Raw genomic sequence first — 18,802 nt, 5'->3', positions numbered from 1 at the left:
GACATAGTGCGCATTGTTAGTAGATGGATCCAGAAGTTCTCTTTCACAGTAATATTGGTTAACTGTCTCACCTTGTCTTATCACTTGTTTTTCGGAGAGTGTGGAGTCTTCCACCTGGTGGAAATCATGGGTTATATCGCAAGATAAATGTTTCCTAACAAGTTATGACCTTTTACAAGAAATTTGAATCCTTTCGGTTCATTTCATTGTGTCAGAACAAATATCTTAACGATGAATCGTCTGTTCCGGTGTTAGGAGTGTGAGAGCAATTTCTTTATGAATGTCCAGATGTTCAGCAATAAGATTTTAAGCTCTCTCTTTCTAACTAGAGGGTTACTGTCTAATATCTCGGTTCAATTTGAATTTCGCACTAGGTACGTGCATTTTAAAAAAATATTTTAATTAATATTTATCAGATTTTAAAAAAACTATTTTAATGAAATTTTATTGGGTGTTCACCTCACAAGTGAACCAATGGAGAAACCGCCCCTAATCAGAATTGTACTGAAACTAACGAAATCTTTGAAAAAACAGAAGAAGATTAGAAAAAGCAAGATCGCCCTTTTGGATGATGGCGAAATTATTTCGCAGCCATTACGTTAAAAAAAAATAAGTTCAGCTACTTAAAAGCTATGTTTTCCAGTAATTCTCTACCGAAACACAGATGAATCCGCAAAAAGTTGAAGGTTTTTGAATGTGTGTTTTTCATGGCATCATCATTTAACTCGGATCTATCCACTGCTGGATATAGGTCTCCCTCAGTCTTTTCCATGTATTTCTGTTTTGTGCTGTTTGCATCCAATTTTTGTCGATCCGTTTTATGTCATCAGACCATCTTGTTGGTGGACGACCTCTACTTCGATGTGCTTCTTGCCTCGGTCTCCACTGTATTATTCGCTGTGTCCATCTGTTATCCCACATTCTAACTATGTGCCCCGCCCAGTTCCACTTAAGGGTCATAATTCTTTTTATGGCATCTGTCACTCCTGTTCTCCGTCTTATTTCCTTGTTCGTGATCCGATCCCTACGAGAAATGCCTAACATCGATCGTTCCATGGCTCTTTGGGTAACACAAATTTTATTTCTTACTTTCTTGGTTAGTGTTAATGTCTGCACCATATGTAAGTACTGGCAACACGCACTGATTAAAGACTTTTCTTTTAAGACACATAGGCAGTTCTGATTTAAGAACATAGCTTAGCTTGCCGAATGCCACCCAAGTGAGTCCTATGCGGCGGCTTAGTTCGCACGTTTGATTATCTCTTCCTATGCGTATCTCATGTCCTAAGTATATGAGGTGGTTTGTTCAATATGCATGCCATTTACTGAAATCTTTTCGCTTAACACAAGATTTGTGTTTTTGTGTGGTTGATTTTTAATCCTACTTGTAGGGAGGCTAGGTATAGTTTCTCCAGTTGCGATACTGCATCATCGATTCTGTCAGCAAAAAGGACAATATCGTCAGCAAACCTCAAATGACTAAGCATTTCTCCATTGACATTAATTTCTTTTTCACTCAGATTTGCGTTCTTAAACATATGCTCTAATAATGTTGTAAACAATTTTGGCGAAATTGTGTCTCCCTGTCGCACTCCCCGTTTTATTTTAAATACGTTGGTCTTTTTATCTGCCAGTTTCACACTTGCTGTCCAATTTTGATAGATGTATTTTATCATGTTTATATAGCGATGATCTATACGGCACTCTGTTAAGGCTTTTAACATCTTTTGATGACTTATTGTGTCGAAAGCTTTTTCGTAGTCAACAAATATCATGACTAATGGCTTGTTATATTCAACACTCTTTTCTATTAAGTTCTTAATTACTTGTAAATGATCATTCGTGCCATATCCTGCTCTAAAACCTGCTTGCTCTCTTGGCTGATAGAAATCCAACTTACTTCCTAGCCTGTTGGTAATAACTCTTGTAAATAGCTTATATACTTGTGACAACAAGCTAATGGGGCGGTAGTTTCTAAGGTCGCTGATATCTCCCTTCTTAGGAAGTAAGATGATTTCCGCGTTGTTCCACTGCGTCGGTGTTATCGCTTCGCATGGCTATTTTCATGGCATACATCTTTGTTATTCATTTGGAACAAAAATGTTTAAGCAGTTGTTTGTGATTTAAAGAATATTTTTAATTGAATGTCACATTTAAATAGCGTATTCATATCTACTAAAATCTAAAATAGAACGTTTTTGTCTATAATGGCATGGAGATTATCATTTCATTGACCATTCTCCAGTTGTCTATCTGTTACCTGCAGCGCGTTGCCTATCTTTTGCAATAATATCTTGTTTTCTGCTACCTGCCTATCACAGATTTCATATTTGTCTGTTTCATTTCGGGAATATTATTATTTTGGTATAAGTTTTTATCTCACTACCATAGGTATTTTTATAAAAAATAATGTATTTTCTTTTATTTTTCAGCGAAAAACTTGGTCGCCCGAGGGTAATGGTAATAGCTGCGGGGAGGCGGTCATCCCCAATACAGATTGTCCAATATCAACAACCACGACGGCCCACAGCAAAGTTACAGCGGCTCCGGGGGGCACCAACCCCCAGCCGCAAGGTAAGCAAAAAAGTAATGCCAACCTTTTTAATTTCTAAGTACTGCTCTTTACCACAGTAACGAAATAATAATAATAAATAAAATAAAGAAACAAAGAAATGTCGCAAAATTTGTCTTTTAAAGTGAATTGTAACTAGACTGTTATAAAAAATAAAATCCATAATGTCTTTAAAAAACTAGAATAATGCATGGTTTCTTTTGACTTTAAAAAGCGTTTTGGTCTTTCAAAACACAAGAATACACGTTAATTATAGATAAAATACGACATTTTGTAAGATCTGTACGTGAAGTCTCTTGTACAAAATATAATTTGTTAGATTATTGTCTATTTAGATAAGTTTTTTTTTTTATTTTCGAGCCGGTTCGAGGGACCATATTAAGTACAACATTAAAGTTACTTTCTTTACATCATCATGTAGACTTTACATCATCATGTAGACTCATACATCTAACTCGCTTTCTGTAATTAAGAATTCTGAATTATTTGCAATTGTTGCGTTAGAGCTACATCCTATAGACCAACAAAAATTATTAAACTTTGTAGATAAAACACAAAAAAAAACTAGATTTTTAGCAAAAATCTTGTATTAAAGAATTTAATTTTGTAGTTAATATTTAATTGTAGACTTCAATTAAGAATTTGAACTGTTGATAATCAAATTTTTAGAGTAAAGTCGTGTTTAACTTTAAAATATATGTAAACTAGTTTTAAAATAATGAACTAAACTATAAAAAATACCATTGACGTCAATAAGACTGATATAAAAATGAAACAAATAATAAACGGAATGAAATGATTTATTAGGGAGGTAAATATTTATAAAAATTATCTAATATTTATACAATACACACGTCCACTGAATGCTCACAAGTGAAACACTATTTGAGTGTACTTTCTACTAGATAGTTGACCACATTAGATTTCATTAAACAACAATGTCTACTTCGTTCTTCTTCTTATTATCATCTATTAACGAAGGCTCATATTTGGCTTTATATTGAATCATGTGAATAATCTAATATTGTTAATAAAAAAAGAGTAATTTGTATTCACTGTAAAAATGTATCGTCCAACTCTTTTCATATTCAGGGATTTTACAGTATTCACTGCCTTACCTCGCTCAACCGTTTCCATCTCTCTCTGTTTTCCCATTCTCCATCGTTTAGGCCTCTCTTACTCATGGCGTCGTCTACTTCGGTCCTTCAGGATATTCGGTGTCGTCCTCTTTTCCTTCTTCCTATGGAGCTCCATTCGATTATTCTCTTTAACCATCTGCTGTCGTTCGTTCTTTTTACATGTGCATACCACTTTAGTCTTTTTTGTTCTATATATGTTAGTGTTAGTTCGTCATAACTTCTATCCATTCTTGTTACTCTGCAGCATCTTCGCAGGCATTCCATCTCTGTTGCTACTATCTTACTACTGTTTTTCTTGTTTATAATCCCATTTTCAGCTCCATATGTCATAATACTTCGCACTAATGTTTTATAAATCTGTGTTTTTGTCTTCATATTTAGGTGTCTATCCCACCATACTGAGCTAAGTTGTCGGATTGCTGTTCTTGTTTGTCCTAATTCTTGCTTAATTTCTTTCTCTGTTGTTGCCTTTTTCGTGATTATAAACCCCAAGTATTTAAATTTATCCTTTCCTTTGATTGCTACATTCTCGTCAATCTGTAGATCTTCGATGTCAGCCTTGGTATATTCTTCTTGTAGTTTCTTCATCGTGTAACTGAGGTTTTCTTGGTCTTGTGCAATCACTACTTGATCGTCTGCAAAGCTTAACGTATATAGGTATTCGTTTCGTACCTGTACTTCCATGCCTTCGCATTTTCTTTTCCATGTAGTCAAGGCTTTCTCCAAGTATATTTTGAATAGTGTTGGAGATGTGGAACAACCCTCCCCGATTTTGCCTTTTATCGGTTGCTCTATCTTTTCTCGCAGTATCTTCCCACATAATCTTCCTATTGATGATATTACGCTTATTCCTCTGTAGTTTTCGCATCGTTTTTTTTATCTCCTTTCTTAAATATAGATGTTATATGTCTCCGTCGATTCCTTTGGGAGCTGTTCTCCATTTATGGCCTTCTGAAATATGCATTTTATCATTCGGTGCAATTTTTTTGAGCCGTACTTTATAAGCTCAGGTGAGATGCCTCCAGGTCCCGGTGCTTTCTTATTTTTAATTGCTTTTATAGTTGTTCTCATTTCTCTATTGTTATTTCTCTTTCTTGTTGTGGGGATCTGCTTCGTCTTCGCCTGTTTTCTTTTCCAATGAATTGTGGTCTTTGTTCTATTAACAGATCCTTGTAATAGTCCTTCCATTCTCTGTCCTGTATAGTTTCCAATTTAATTTTTTCTTCTTTCATTTATCTAAAGTACAAAAAAATATACGAGCTGTCACCGTGCTTTGAAGGACACCTAAAGCTGTGGGTCTCCCTGGGTTAGTGTGCATCGACACTTTAGTTATCTGAAACAGAGTTAAAAGTTCAATTGACGCTGGAACAATCCGAAGGGATCTCCTCGTCTAAAATACCATATCATATTATTACCTAAAGTACATAATAAGGAGATACCTATTAAAGGAAACAAAGCATGCATTTGAAGCAAAAGTACTCAGTAAAATTTTTTGGAACCCTTCTGTAAATAGTTATCAATAAAAAGTAAACTTTAACAAATCAAATGTATTGTGAAGATGTATGTATGTATACGATTCAGTTATTCTCTACACTCACATACTAATAATAAGACATTAAGACCATGACGACTATAATTAAAACCGAAAATATTAATAAATATAACAGACCTTGCTCTTTTAAACAAACTGTTTTTACATAACCGTCGAGACGAAAACATCTACTGCGTTTTAATTTTTAATTCGATTCAATTGTCCCACATGTTGTTATATAGTTGTTATCTAATCTGTATTATATTTTCGTAACTTTGTCACTGTTAGCCATAACTAGTTTATTGTTACGCGTTTCAACTATAATTAGTGATTTCTAAACTTCCAGTTTAACCTTTATAAATATATGTACGTACTAAAGCTATATTTCGTATTATGATTGGAACCTTTCAAATCCAGTGTGGTCATGGCATGTGGCAGAAGCATAATCTTTCTCTAAACATTGTTGAGCCGAATTATTCTTGCTTTGGTATTTTGATCACTTATATCAGTATTTAAACAACTTTATTTGACAAATAGTGACACTAGAGGAATTTTAAGATATATTAAAAAAATTCCGACATTAAAAAAACAACATTTGAAAAAGGGCTGACTTTTTAGCTCATCTTTGATATTTTTTATGTCAAGCGCTTCTAAGTCGGCTCACTGAAAATATGGTGAAAAAACACTTTTTCTTCTTCCTACTTTATAAATAGGCAAAATGCCTGTTTTACTTCGGTTTTTAGCCTCAATTGACTTTGTCTGACCATCTTTTCCTCGGTCGTCCCAATGATCTTCTTCCATTTGGCGATTTGTCTCTTGCTATTCGTACTATTCTATTTTCTGTCATTCTTTCGATGTGTTGATTCCATTCCCCTTTTCTTCTTTTGGTTCACGCGTTTATTTCCTCTATACCACATCTCGCTCGTATTTCCTCACTTCTTACTCTGTCTCTTAGAGTTTGGTTTGTTATTTTTCGTAAGACTTTCATTTCTGTTGTTTCCAGTAGTCTTTGTGTTTTCGCCATGTCTGCTCTTGTTTCCGCTGTGTACGTCATTATCGGTCTTATTGTTGATTTATATATCCTGGTTTTCTTTTCCGTTGTGAGGTATTTGTTTCTCCAGATTGTGTTGTTGAGACATCCTGCTGCTCTGTTTGCCATGTTCACTTGTTTTTGTACTTCTTCTTCAACTTTATCGTAGCTTGACAGTTTTATTCCCAAGTATTCAGTTTCCATCACTTGTTCTATTATTTTGTTATTTACGACTAGTTTACATCGTCTCGGTTCCGCTGATATCACTATCGCTTTAGTTTTATCTGTTGAGATCTCCATGTTGTATATGAGCGCCGTATCTTCGAATTCTTTAATTAATCTTTGTAGGTAATCTTCATTTTCGGCTGTTATTATGGCGTCGTCGGCGTAGCGTATTATCCTTATTTCCTTTTCTTCCATTCTATATCCTCTTCTTTTTTTAACTTTCTTTATGATTTCATCCATTATCAGATTAAATATTAATGGGCTCAGCGAATCTCCTTGTCTAATGCCAGTTTCATATTTGATAGGTTGCGATAGTTTTCCTTTACATCTTACCATAGCTATGTTATCTTTATATATATTCTCAATGGTTTTTACTAAATCCAGTGATATTCCCTTTTCATATAATAAATGTATCGCGTCCCGAATTCTCACTCTATCAAACGCTTTCTTCAAATCAATCAGACACATATATACTGGTTTGTTGTATTCCAGCGACTTTTCTTTTATTTGTCTTATTAAAAAAACTTCATCCGTGCATGATCTTTCTGTCCGAAATCCTTGCTGTTCCTCTTGCAGAGATATTCGTTCGTTTATTTTTGTCGCTATTATTCTTGTTGTCAATTTGAGTGTTGTATTTAATAGATTTATTGCTCGATAATTATTGGGGTCTTTCTTATCTCCTTTTTTGAAGAACATCACCATGATCGCTCTCCTCCATTCATCTGGTATTCTGTTCGTGGTGATTATTTTATTAATAAGAAGTTGCAGTTGTTGTACAAGGTGATCACCTCCATATTTTAAGAGTTCATTTGGTGACTTTCTGTTTTTTAATTTGTTTATTCCTTCTTTTACATCGTTTTGGGAGATTTCGGTCTTTTTCTCAGTTATTATATTTGGCGTTTTTGGTAAAGGTTCTTCGTTTTGTTTTTTAAACATTTCTGTCAGGAAGGCCACCCATGTATCCTCTTGTATGTGTTTTATTTCAACTAGTTCTTTCATTTCGCTTCTTTGTTGTCTTATGAAGCGCCATACTTGTTTCTGTTGTCCATAGAAATCCATCTCTAGTCCTTTTGTGAATCTTTCCCAGTAATCTGTTTTTGTTTTTCTTACCATTTGATGAGTTTCAGTTCTTATTCTTTTATATTCGTCATATGATTCATTCGTTTTTTCTGACTTATATTTTAGGAAAGCTTCTTTTTTTGGTGACATTTTTGTTTAACCTCTAGTGTAAACCATGGTGTTTTCGTTGACCACTTTTTGTTTATTATTTTCGTTCCAAGGGCTTCTCGGGAAGCATCCAGAATATTTTTCTTAAGTTTTCTCCAGCTAGTCTCTACATTCTCAAAATCGAAGAGAAATTTAAAGATAAATAAGCTCTCAGCTGTCCGCACACATTCAATTTGATTATCCAATAAAAATTGTAAAAATAATTTATTATTTTTATCGAACTCTAGTTAAGATCAAATTAGTTGTTCATATCAGTCAAATATAAACTAATACAATTATTATTGATGATAAAAGACATATAATCAACATATACTTAAAAATCAAATCGTACACGTGTTTCAGTAAGACAAAACATTAAATCTAAACTTATCAGCGAGCCATGTGTTCCATAATATCAATAACTCATAAAAAATCGTCGCTTTCTGTTTTGTCTTATATTTTAAAATATAGTCTCTATATGCGGGATCTACAGTTTTGATCTGAATTAATATTGAACAATTATAAATGTTACAACTCTTAGATATCGCATTACAATCACGAAATCCTTTCATTAAGACACCGTTCCTTATTTTTTCTTTAGATAATGATTTTCTTTGTTGCTAATTTTTAATATTTTTGAGCTGTGGTAGGGAGCAGAACGACCCTTTATTATTATTTTTGGTAAGAGTTATAGTTATATTTGTCGCAATAATTTTATGAGTTCAGAAGATACCGAATATTTAATTTACTGCCACGTAAGAAATCAGGTGAGCTTTTTGTCCTAAAGCGAGATAGGTAAATTCGGATGATCGTATTTTAAATAATTCTTCTTTAAAAATGTAGTATTTGCTAAGAATTTTAAAACTATAGAATCTTTTTATGGTTTATTTATGAAATTTATATTAAAAATACCTACACTAAGAAAAACTGTATGTAAAAGTGTCAAAATATGAAAAACATATTTTACTGAAATACCGGCCATTAATAAATTCTACCATTTTGTTACAAATCTGATGTTGATTTGTACGTTTCCAAAATAGGTAACAATAAAAATTCATTGTTCTGTAGTAATATAGGAAAGCCGTAGGTTATTTTTAAGTTTGGAACCTAAATATTACATTTTTGTGATAGTCGATAGTCAAACCTTATGATATTTTACTTCGCAAAACTGGTTTGACAATATGGTGGTTGCTGAGGAGCTGATAACCTAGCTCATCCTTCTCACACTGTGTCCACGTCTCAACGGTTTCATCAATTTATTCAAACTTATCGGCGATACGCTTTAATGTAGTTCAACTATGACTAGTTTCTTTATCATCATATTCCATAATGCTTTAATCTCACTCTAGCGTTATTATGTTGTAAAAACCTATTTTAAAAAGTCCTCTTTAAATCCACTCCATAAATTTTCCACCGTAAATATTCAATCTTCATTATATTCCATAATGCTTTAATCTTACTCTAGCGTCATTATGTTGTAAAAACCTTTTTTGAAAGTCTTCTGTCCAAAACTTCATCCAACAAGTTCATCATAAATTCTCTTCGGTAGAGGAGTTTTATTGTCTCAATAACACCTCGATCCATTGGTTGAGAATTGATGGAACATTGACCGGAAATCGAACGAAGAAATTTTGAACCCCAGGTGTTAGGGATGTCTTATTGGGATGAACACCAGCATTATGAAGAAGAAGAAGAAGAGCCTGTTGTGGGAACTTTTCCTTCTTTAAATAAGACTTTACTCCAGAAATGAACTTTTTCCATGATTGGTTCCAGGTAGAACTAATTTTGGAAGATGTCACAAGTTATCCAAGCAGCTTGCTGGTTATAATAGTGAACTGAGAGATTCTGTAGTTTCATGTTTTTAAAAGCGCGAAGAGTTTTTGCCTTTGCTATCACAGTCAATTATGACTGCTAGATGCATTGGCACAACAGAACACTGTTATCCGGTCTTTACTTTTTGCATACCCTGGTGTACTCTTCTCATTACTTGCAGCTAATTGTTTTGCTGTTTTATCAGCGTTATAAATTTGAGAAAGTTGTAGATTATTTTCTGTAATTGTGGTCTCCAGTTCATAACAAAATTAATCCATTGCTTCTCCGTCGGCAGAGTTTTTTGAATCGATGTAATCAAACACTGGATGCAATTAAAGATTTCGTCGATTTTAAACTGTTCTTGAAAAGTCTCCGCTTGCTTAGCACACATTGGCCAGAGATTGATACGCTTTCCGAACTTTTTTACGGAACGACTTGGAAAGTGCTACATCGAGTTGTTGAAAAGTTGATTCTTTTAATTATTTTTAAGAGTCAGACTGAAATGTGAAACTTGTAGTTTCACTTTGTTTTTATTTATATCGCATGGTGTTTACTTGCCTACTTCATAGATTGGTGATAATGATGCGACGCTTTCTCATTTTTAACTTCTGTTTAAAATATCTAGTTTTTCTTCATTAAATCTCTCGCGTTTTCAGCCCTTAAAATATTTGTCTTGCGTGTTTACACTAGTTGTTGTAATTTTGTTTTTAGAAAACAAAGACTCGTATTAGAGCATAGCAGAGTAGCCACTCTTCTCTAGCGCGCAACTAAATCTCGCACATTTGGCAGAACACGCAACGGCATATGACAAGCGCATAATTTCCAGGAATTCCCTGAGCACTGGTGCTATCCATATTACATTATGCCTTTCCTATATGTCTACTATATTTGTATTTGCCTGGCACAACCTGCATACAAGCTGCCTGTTCTTGGCTTGTTTGTTTCCTGTCAATACACATTGAGCGGTTTCCCGGCGTCTTCAGTTTCATTACGACTCAAAAGCAGCATGGATGATCACAGGCAACGTGTTGCATTTGCGTTTACCTATTTCATTTTTTTCTTAGTCGGATTTCTCATTAAATCCTTCGAAGACTCCTCTTTCCTTAATCCAGGCTGCTTTTTAATAGCATCAATAACAGGTCTGTATCCACGTTGAAATCCATCGCTCGGTCAATGTGTACTCGCTAGCACAGACTGTCAAGCCACCCGAATTGTTGTGGAAGCTGCGTTCTCGTGGTGGCGTAGCAAAAACTGCTGTTCTCCCGGCTCACGCCGCTTGCAAGTCGCTTGTTAGTAGCTTGCACGCCGTGGCTCCACTCCACTGTGTGTGCACTGCCTAATTAAAACTGATGTACGATGTACTGCCGAACCGCCAGCGATCGCACGCAACTTACCCGCGACATGCGCGCTACATGCAAAGACGCAAGTGTGCATCGAGCACAATTTTGAGCACACGTGTTAATTGTGAGAAAATGTGGTAAAATACGTGTATTTTTGGAACGGCAGTTAAAAAAGTAACTAAAATATTATACGGCTTTAATTTGCTAAATATTTCTTTCTACACGATCGTGAAATGTCATATGATATTTTTCAGGATGACTGTCTTTATTGATCTCAAAACTTCGGTCGTCTTGAGTCAAATGTATTCTAAATTTTGAGCTCTTTAATGTAGATGACCATTTGTTGATTGACATATCTTCCCAGAATAAAATATTTGGGTCAAAGTTAGCGTAATGGGTGGTCATTGAATCGTTTTGTTTGCCGATATTTGATGCTAAAGAATAGTTAATCAAGAACAAGGCACCACCTAGTCTTTTGTCGAGGGACGAGGAAAACTCGACGCTTGATCTAGGAGAAGATTGGATTAAAAAAAATGACAGATAGGCTAAACCTTTCCAAAAAACCAAAATGCATACATAGTCAAAAAGAAGGAAAATCAAACATACTTACCTTATATTGTCGCTCTACATTCCTGTCAGATTTACCTTCTTATTTCTTAAAAGTTCAGCCATGTGAATACCTTTATAACTGGGTAAAGCTGAAATGTGAATTTAAATAGCACAAATTAACATTAAATTAAATAACAAAAAGATATTATGACATTACCTGAGTTATAGCATATTATCATGATATTATCGGTATTATAACTTACTATTTACTAAAAAATACTTATAAATTAGCTGAACAAAAAGTGTAACCATTTCCCTTGATCACTAGAGTACTGAACGTACAAACTTTTCGGTTGTACACAAAAAAAAACAAAGGTTATTATGGAATACCAAAAAATTTAGGGACATACTCTATACAAAACAAACGTGGCACTGCACCACTGTGCTCTAAATACTTATGTAATGTAATAACAGTTATAAATGAAATCGGGTATATTTCTTTGGTTCACCAGATAGAAAACATTCAGCGATTGTATCTCCAAATATTTTGACAAGTTTTAAATTAAATTGAAAGACCTTACGTAGGACTCCCGTCGGCAGACTCTAAGCCTACTAAAATTAAACTTACAACACTTTTTTCATCTCTGTTTAGCTGTCTTGTATCTCTCGAAATGAGACATACTTACTTTATTAGCAGTACTGCACATTATTGTTACTTTTCCCATTTTTTACGGTCCACGTACTCAACTGCGGCAAAAAAAATCAAACAACTCTCCTGGGCTGGACCCCACACGTCGTACCTTTACGGTCGCCAACATGGAAGTGAAGTCATAAAATTTCTTCCTTTGTCAGCGTAAGTGGAAACATCCTAAAGTGGTTTTTTACTTAGGTATTGCGTAACTCCCGCTTTGAGAATCAGTAATTTGTGTTCCGCAAAAATATTGTGTATCATTTTTTTATGAAAAATTACTCCCAAAATTTGGAGTAACATTATTCTCATCATCATCAATGGCGTTTACAACTCTTTGTGCTTCTTTGTCTTGTTTACTATTACCTCATCGAACCGCCCCCAACATCCTATAATGATAATATGCATTCTCAAGCCAATTCTGTCTTGATATTTTGTTTTCATTAATTATATTTTACTGTTATTATGGTAAGGTAGAATTGATTAAAACTTTTATTTTTTACTTTAGTTTTTGAAGTTCCAGTCATTATTATTGGATCTTTTTATTGAGGTGATTGAGGTAAAGTTTTTTAATTGAAATATGTTTAAATTCCTTTACCATTTCAACAATTATTTGTCTTTTGACTATGTTAAATACTTGTTTCGTTATCAATAACCAAGTTATAATGATTTCAGGTCCTGTTAATAATATATTTCTCTCATTTCAATATGTGAATAAAACATAATTCTCGTTATCGTTCTTTATTTATTGTAGTTGATATTAATAATAACTAAAACGCAGATTATGTAAACTACTTTTGGAACACTGTACTCTGTGATTCTGTTGACATTAAAAACAAAGTAAAAGTATGTTTATTCTACTTGGATTGATTACGTCAACGAAGTTGTTTTTAACAAAAAATATTTTATTTTTTGGTATAATTGCTGATTCGCTTAATCCGTTTATTGTAATAATTCCAACCAAACTAGCAATACCTTCATTACAGATCGATCTATCGAAATCCTCGAAATAACTATTTACGGAAACATTTGCCCCCCGACGAAAACCCCTTAGCACCGAGCCACAGGATAATCGCTGTAACCAAATTTGGGACGTAAGGTAAACAAGTTACTAATTCCAAATTAAATTATAAATTTTGTCATTGCATTTCAGACTTGTCGGCTTGAGCGCTCTCTGATCGAAAAGTGCTTTCTTGTTTACCAAATAATAGTTTTCATCGCACAGTTGTTTTCGGCGACTACGAAATGCCGCACAGTCACTCAAATTCTACAGAAAACATACCAAACTGTTTAGGAATTAACTCATAACTCTCCGTTATGAGCTAATTAACCAAGCCAACAATGAAAAAACTTTTTTACTAAAAATACCTTATTCATATGTCTTTTAGAGCGCTGAACCAGCTTTATAGGGTGTTTTATTACATAATGGTAACACAGAGGCCTATACCTGTTAGTCATTTAGTGCATATTAAATAATATTTAATAAAATATCTCATAATACAGGAAAAGATTCAAGAAAGACGAAGACAGAATTCTTAGTTGAAGAATCTGCATGATTGGTATCAATGCAGATCGATTGATTTATTTAGAGCAGCGAGTTCAAAAATAAAAATACATTATGATTGCCAACCTTCGTAAGGAGACGCCACTCTAAGAAGAAAAAAATATCCTATTCTGTTCTTCGTTGGATATAAATGTGATGATTTAAAAGTAACCTGCATGTTCCTGGTTCGCAATGTGGTTTTAGAAAATCTACATGTTTCTTGTGTGAATGGGACAGTAGGGCTGGAGAACAACATTGGTGTACAAAAAACTGACCTGTGAGGGAGTCTTAAAACGTGGCGAGAAGAATATTATGTGCAAAAACCTGGTATGAAGATCAAAAATCGTGCTCTCACCACCTCTACATATAAAATTGGGTCTCATGAACAGTTTATAAAGTCTTTGCCAAAAGATGGACCATGATTCAAGTATTCCTGCCAACAGTTGTGGAAACTGTCTGCCTTTCAGAAACTTCCAGCAAGAAAGGCGCATGACGCATCCCCTACTAAAGCGACATCGCCGCAGAAAGTTCTCAAAACAATAAAACCTCCCCAACGTAATGTGTGGCGACTGGGGAGAGAAGGTACCGTCTCCATGAGGCGTAAACTCTTTGATCTTCGGACAAGAAAACACCTTACTCCGGGAATCTCATTTCCCCAGCTGGGATTTACTTTGTTTTGTGTGTTTGAGAAGCTAAACTAAAAGACGTCGCCTTTGACGGACTTGATATTAGAAAAATGATGTTTGACGTTAACTTTGAATCTACAATGATCTTAAATGAGAAGGAAGCATGGTTGTCATTCAGAGAAGAATTCGTGGATTCTAACAGACGCCACCTGAAAGAAAATCAGAATGTCACTTTATCGTCGAATCATGAAGATATCCTATAGCGACCACGGTACTAACCGGGACGTTTTATTAAGAACGCAAAAAGGAAAAGAGTTTTTAACCATAATAGAAACAGCCAAAGTTGAATACCCCGGCCATTTGTTAGGAAGCTTTGTCTCTAAGTGCTTCCTTTAATGGCTCAAACAGTGTAGATTAGATCTAGTATTGTCCCATGCACGAATTTGTAAATTTTGTCGGGTTCTGTCACTGCGATTGAAAAGCACTCTTAAACTCTTTTATTAGAATGGGAGTGTTCTTGGGACAACATTACGTTTCAAGTAACGTATCAATACGTTTCATTATAGTAATTTGCATGGTTTCAATTTTCTATTTCTGTTTCAATTGAATTTTCTGGATTTTTGTAGAAAATTGTTTCACATTACGGCTTTCAGATCAAAAACCCAGATTTCCTAGATGGATGTCGAAACATTCAATAAAGTATTTCCAATCTTGTAGTTTTTGTTAATTCGCAGAATAAATAATAAATTAACTTCCGCACTTTTGATTGGCTTTCCTTCTCGTTTTAGTACGTCTGCTTTCTGTCGTCTTTCAGAATTCGTGAACATACTTCCTTCACCTGAACTCAGAAAATGGTTCTTCTTCGAAATTAGGTTCATCCTGATCGTTTCGTTTATTAAGGACACATGCCACATTTCTGTCTTCCATGAATTCGTTCTGTATTTGATTCAGTCTCGCAGGTCAATATTATTTAAAGGTGTTCTTGTAATTTATTTATCCATTTTTCACGTTAAAATTTAAAATGAAATACAGGAATTATTCACAGGTCCTAACAAATAATAAAACAGTAGTTTATATCTTAATTTCTCATAGTAAATGACATTTTTTAACAAAAACTTTAGATTAAGTCGATCGAATGCGACGGTAAATAAATACCTCAGGGAAAATTATGTAAATATGTCGATTGTTTAATGGAATATAATATTTTTGACTAATAATAACCAAAAAGTATTAAAAAATTGATATCAAAAATGACAAAAATCGAAAATAAATAAGTGGTTAACAAAATGTATCTTGGAATTAGTCAAAACAGACGAAATAATATATTCTAAAAGTATATAAAATACAATCATCACATGTTAACACTAGAAGTGCGGCTGTTCCAATTTTGACCCATTTCAAAATTCATCTCTGTGCAGTAAATATTGTATATCTGTTATAGCCTTAAAATTTTATGACATTTTGTGAATTATCGGGAACGTTACATACTCAAAACTATATGTATACTGTGATAACTAATTTTTTGTTTTTTTTTACGAAAATACACTAAAGCGCGGATAGGTCATCTTAGACCTATCTATATTAGTATTAATTATTTACAATTGATATATACTAATTTATATGTTACTACTTATAACTAATGTCAATAGAATGCCGAAATACATAATACCGTCTGAATGGAGGATATACCATACTTACGTTCGCCATATCGTCCATTGCAACCATCGCGTCGTTTAGTCGAGTTTGAGCTAGTGAAGTGCTAGTACGTGTTTTTTTAGTTTTATTAAGTACATAAAGTGACGTGACTATGAGTAATCGTCCCTTGACTCATCAACAACTTGTTGATGCAATTAATGAGATATTAGAAGGCGAATCTAAAGGCGAAGTATTATACTCTTCATCTGATGAAGAGTGGAAAGAGCCAGCCCAAGTTGATTCTACGTCCAATGATGACACGGAACTGACAGTGCCTCAGTCTGATAGTATCGTTGTTGAAGGTATGTTATATGTTCTAATCTTATAAGATGATACTCTTTCGTAATTTTATGTATTTTGTCGTTCTGATATTCTTCTTCTTCAAGTGCCCTCTCCGCTACGGAGTTTGGCAATCATCATTGCTATTAGTATCTTTGAAACTGTTGCTCTAAATAATTGGTTAGATGTGCACTGGAACCAGTCTCTTAAATTGCGCAGCAAAGATATACGGCGTCTCCCCACGCTTCGCTTGCCCTGAATCTTTCCTTGGATAATTAACTGGAGCAATCGGTACTTTTTCCCTCTCATCACTTGACCAAGATATTCCAACTTTCTTCTCTTGATGGTGATCAACAGCTCCCGTTCTTTGTTCATTCTTCGAAGAACTACACTATTTGTTACTTTGTCTCTCCAAGGTATTTTCATAATTCTTCTGTATATCCACATTTCGAAGTCCTCTAGTTTATCAGTATTGCTCTTGTTTAAAGTCCAAGTCTCTACTCGGTACAGCAGTATCGAGAATGTTCTTGTAGAATGTATTTTTTTTTTCTGTGAATAACGACAGCCTCTCCGCAAAAAGCAGAGGACGTGGTCGACGAAACAGAGGTGGAAGTAGACGTTGTCGTAGTCAACCATCGGTCAGAGCAATAGTATGTAATTACGATGTTGTTTCTCAAATTTCTGTTGGCTCAGAGATTATAGCTCCTTATGGTACACTTTGGAAGATCGATGCACTGTGTAATGCATCTGCTGGTAGAAGAACACATCAAAACGTTTTCAAAGATATTTCTGGACCCACACCATATGCCAAACGCCGTGTCGATGAAACATGTAACAATGCTTGGCGACTTCTTATTGACGATACAATTTCATATCATAATATTCGATAACATATCATCGACTGTACTATTCAAGAAGCACGCCGAGTTCATTCAAACACTTGGTCTCTGTCAATAGAAGAGTTATTAGAGTCATTTATAGCTGTAATATACGTACGGGGAGCCATGGGTACTAAAGGTATAGATTTGTATTCGTTATGTTCCGAGAAGTGGGGCAAGGCTTTTATAAAAACGGCAATGTCAAAAATAATGAAATATTTTAGCTTCGATGTCAGATATACATGATTGCAGAGACTAGAAGACGACAAGTTTGCATTGGTGTTGGAAATTTGGTACAATTTCATTGCAAATTCACAGATTAGCTACATTCCATGATTATAATATATCACTGTCGACGAGCACCTGTTTTCGGTTTATTCCGTTTATTGTCTCAAAACCCGATAAATATGGTCAAAAATTCTGGATGGCCGTGAACAAAGACACAAACTACATTGTCAATGCTTTTCCGTATTTAGGAAATGACGAAGCGAGACCAAATAACGAGCGCCTCGGTGATTATGTGGTATAACAGTAGATAGAACCATATTTAAAAAAGAGGAAGAACGTATGACAATTTCTTCACGTCATTGAATGAATTTTTGAAAGCGAACAGTAGTAGGTACTATGAATAAAGTTCGATGTGAAATCCCGGCTTGTGTAAAGTACGAGAAAGAAAATTTGTACAGTACAATAGATACTTATAGACAGGTGATATCTCTCACAGTACAATGCACTCGGATGTACAAATTGCATCCACTGAGAAAAAGAAACCGGAAGTCCTGGCGTTGACCACTTCACACGTTTTACAATTTACTAGACTTAGCTGGAATGATTAGATCTTATATAAATCGCCAATAAGTCGCAGAAATTATATTGTGAAGCTAAGAGAAGAACTCTCAAAAAAATACACAGGGGCTAGAGCTGTTGTCAAACGAGCTGCCATCCCAGATGAAATCGATGAACTTTAAAATAAAAAGCGAACACGTGGTGAAATTAAATCACAGTGCTCTGGAAACAAATCATTTGTAAAATGCCACGCGTGTAAAAAAACAGTCTGTAAAAAATGCACTTCCACGCAATATTTCGTATGTTCATTATGTAGGTAAGAGCACTATCTAGTAATGTTTTATATTAGTTTTTCACTTTGTTTCTTATTATTATTTATTATAAAATAAATATATGATATTTTGTATCAAGTGTCTTTTTACATTTTCGACATAGATCATACGGGTCAAAAATGACCCAGCGTTTATAGGACTGGCAGAAATATCCGCACTTCTAATGTTAAAATACAACTCGGATTAATTGGCCCTGCTTTATTAAACATAATTATAAACTTATATTTAATTATATTCATTAGTCCGAAAAAACAAAGTGATTATAATGAATCATCCGATTTTCCTTATCAGGCTTTATATAGTTCTATATAAGTATAGATTAAATTAGATATATGGATTTGTTTAACAAATATTTTGTACAAGTACTTGTTGTTGGTATAGTTTTAATAAACATTGTGCATCTTAAACATTGTTTTCGACTTACAGCTCACTTAACCCTTTATTAATAGAACCACGAATAACTTATTTTCTACGTACCATTACAGTGACAGTTATCATAACAAGGATTGACCTTGAAGAATCGAGAAAAGGCAAGTATTATTTTTCAATAATGTCTATTGCCACTACGGTT

At 34.3% G+C, this 18,802-nt stretch overlaps 1 protein-coding gene across 3 annotated transcripts in view; it reads left to right on the top strand.

The window, feature by feature from the left end:
* Hipk (Homeodomain interacting protein kinase) overlaps nucleotides 1-18,802 on the top strand; it is a 202,960-nt gene that overhangs the window by 36,729 nt on the left and 147,429 nt on the right. For 2 of the 3 annotated variants that reach the window (XM_072527267.1, XM_072527265.1), the window contains exon 3: nucleotides 2,433-2,586. In XM_072527267.1, coding sequence (XP_072383368.1) covers nucleotides 2,433-2,586 — 154 coding nt within the window. The remainder of the gene's footprint in view (nucleotides 1-2,432; nucleotides 2,587-18,802) is intronic. The other variant, XM_072527266.1, reaches the window with a different exon arrangement.

The sequence above is a fragment of the Diabrotica undecimpunctata genome, chromosome 3 (genome assembly GCF_040954645.1).
Source record: "Diabrotica undecimpunctata isolate CICGRU chromosome 3, icDiaUnde3, whole genome shotgun sequence".
Taxonomy (NCBI): domain Eukaryota; kingdom Metazoa; phylum Arthropoda; class Insecta; order Coleoptera; family Chrysomelidae; genus Diabrotica; species Diabrotica undecimpunctata.
This window is presented reverse-complemented; position numbering and strand designations above follow the sequence as displayed.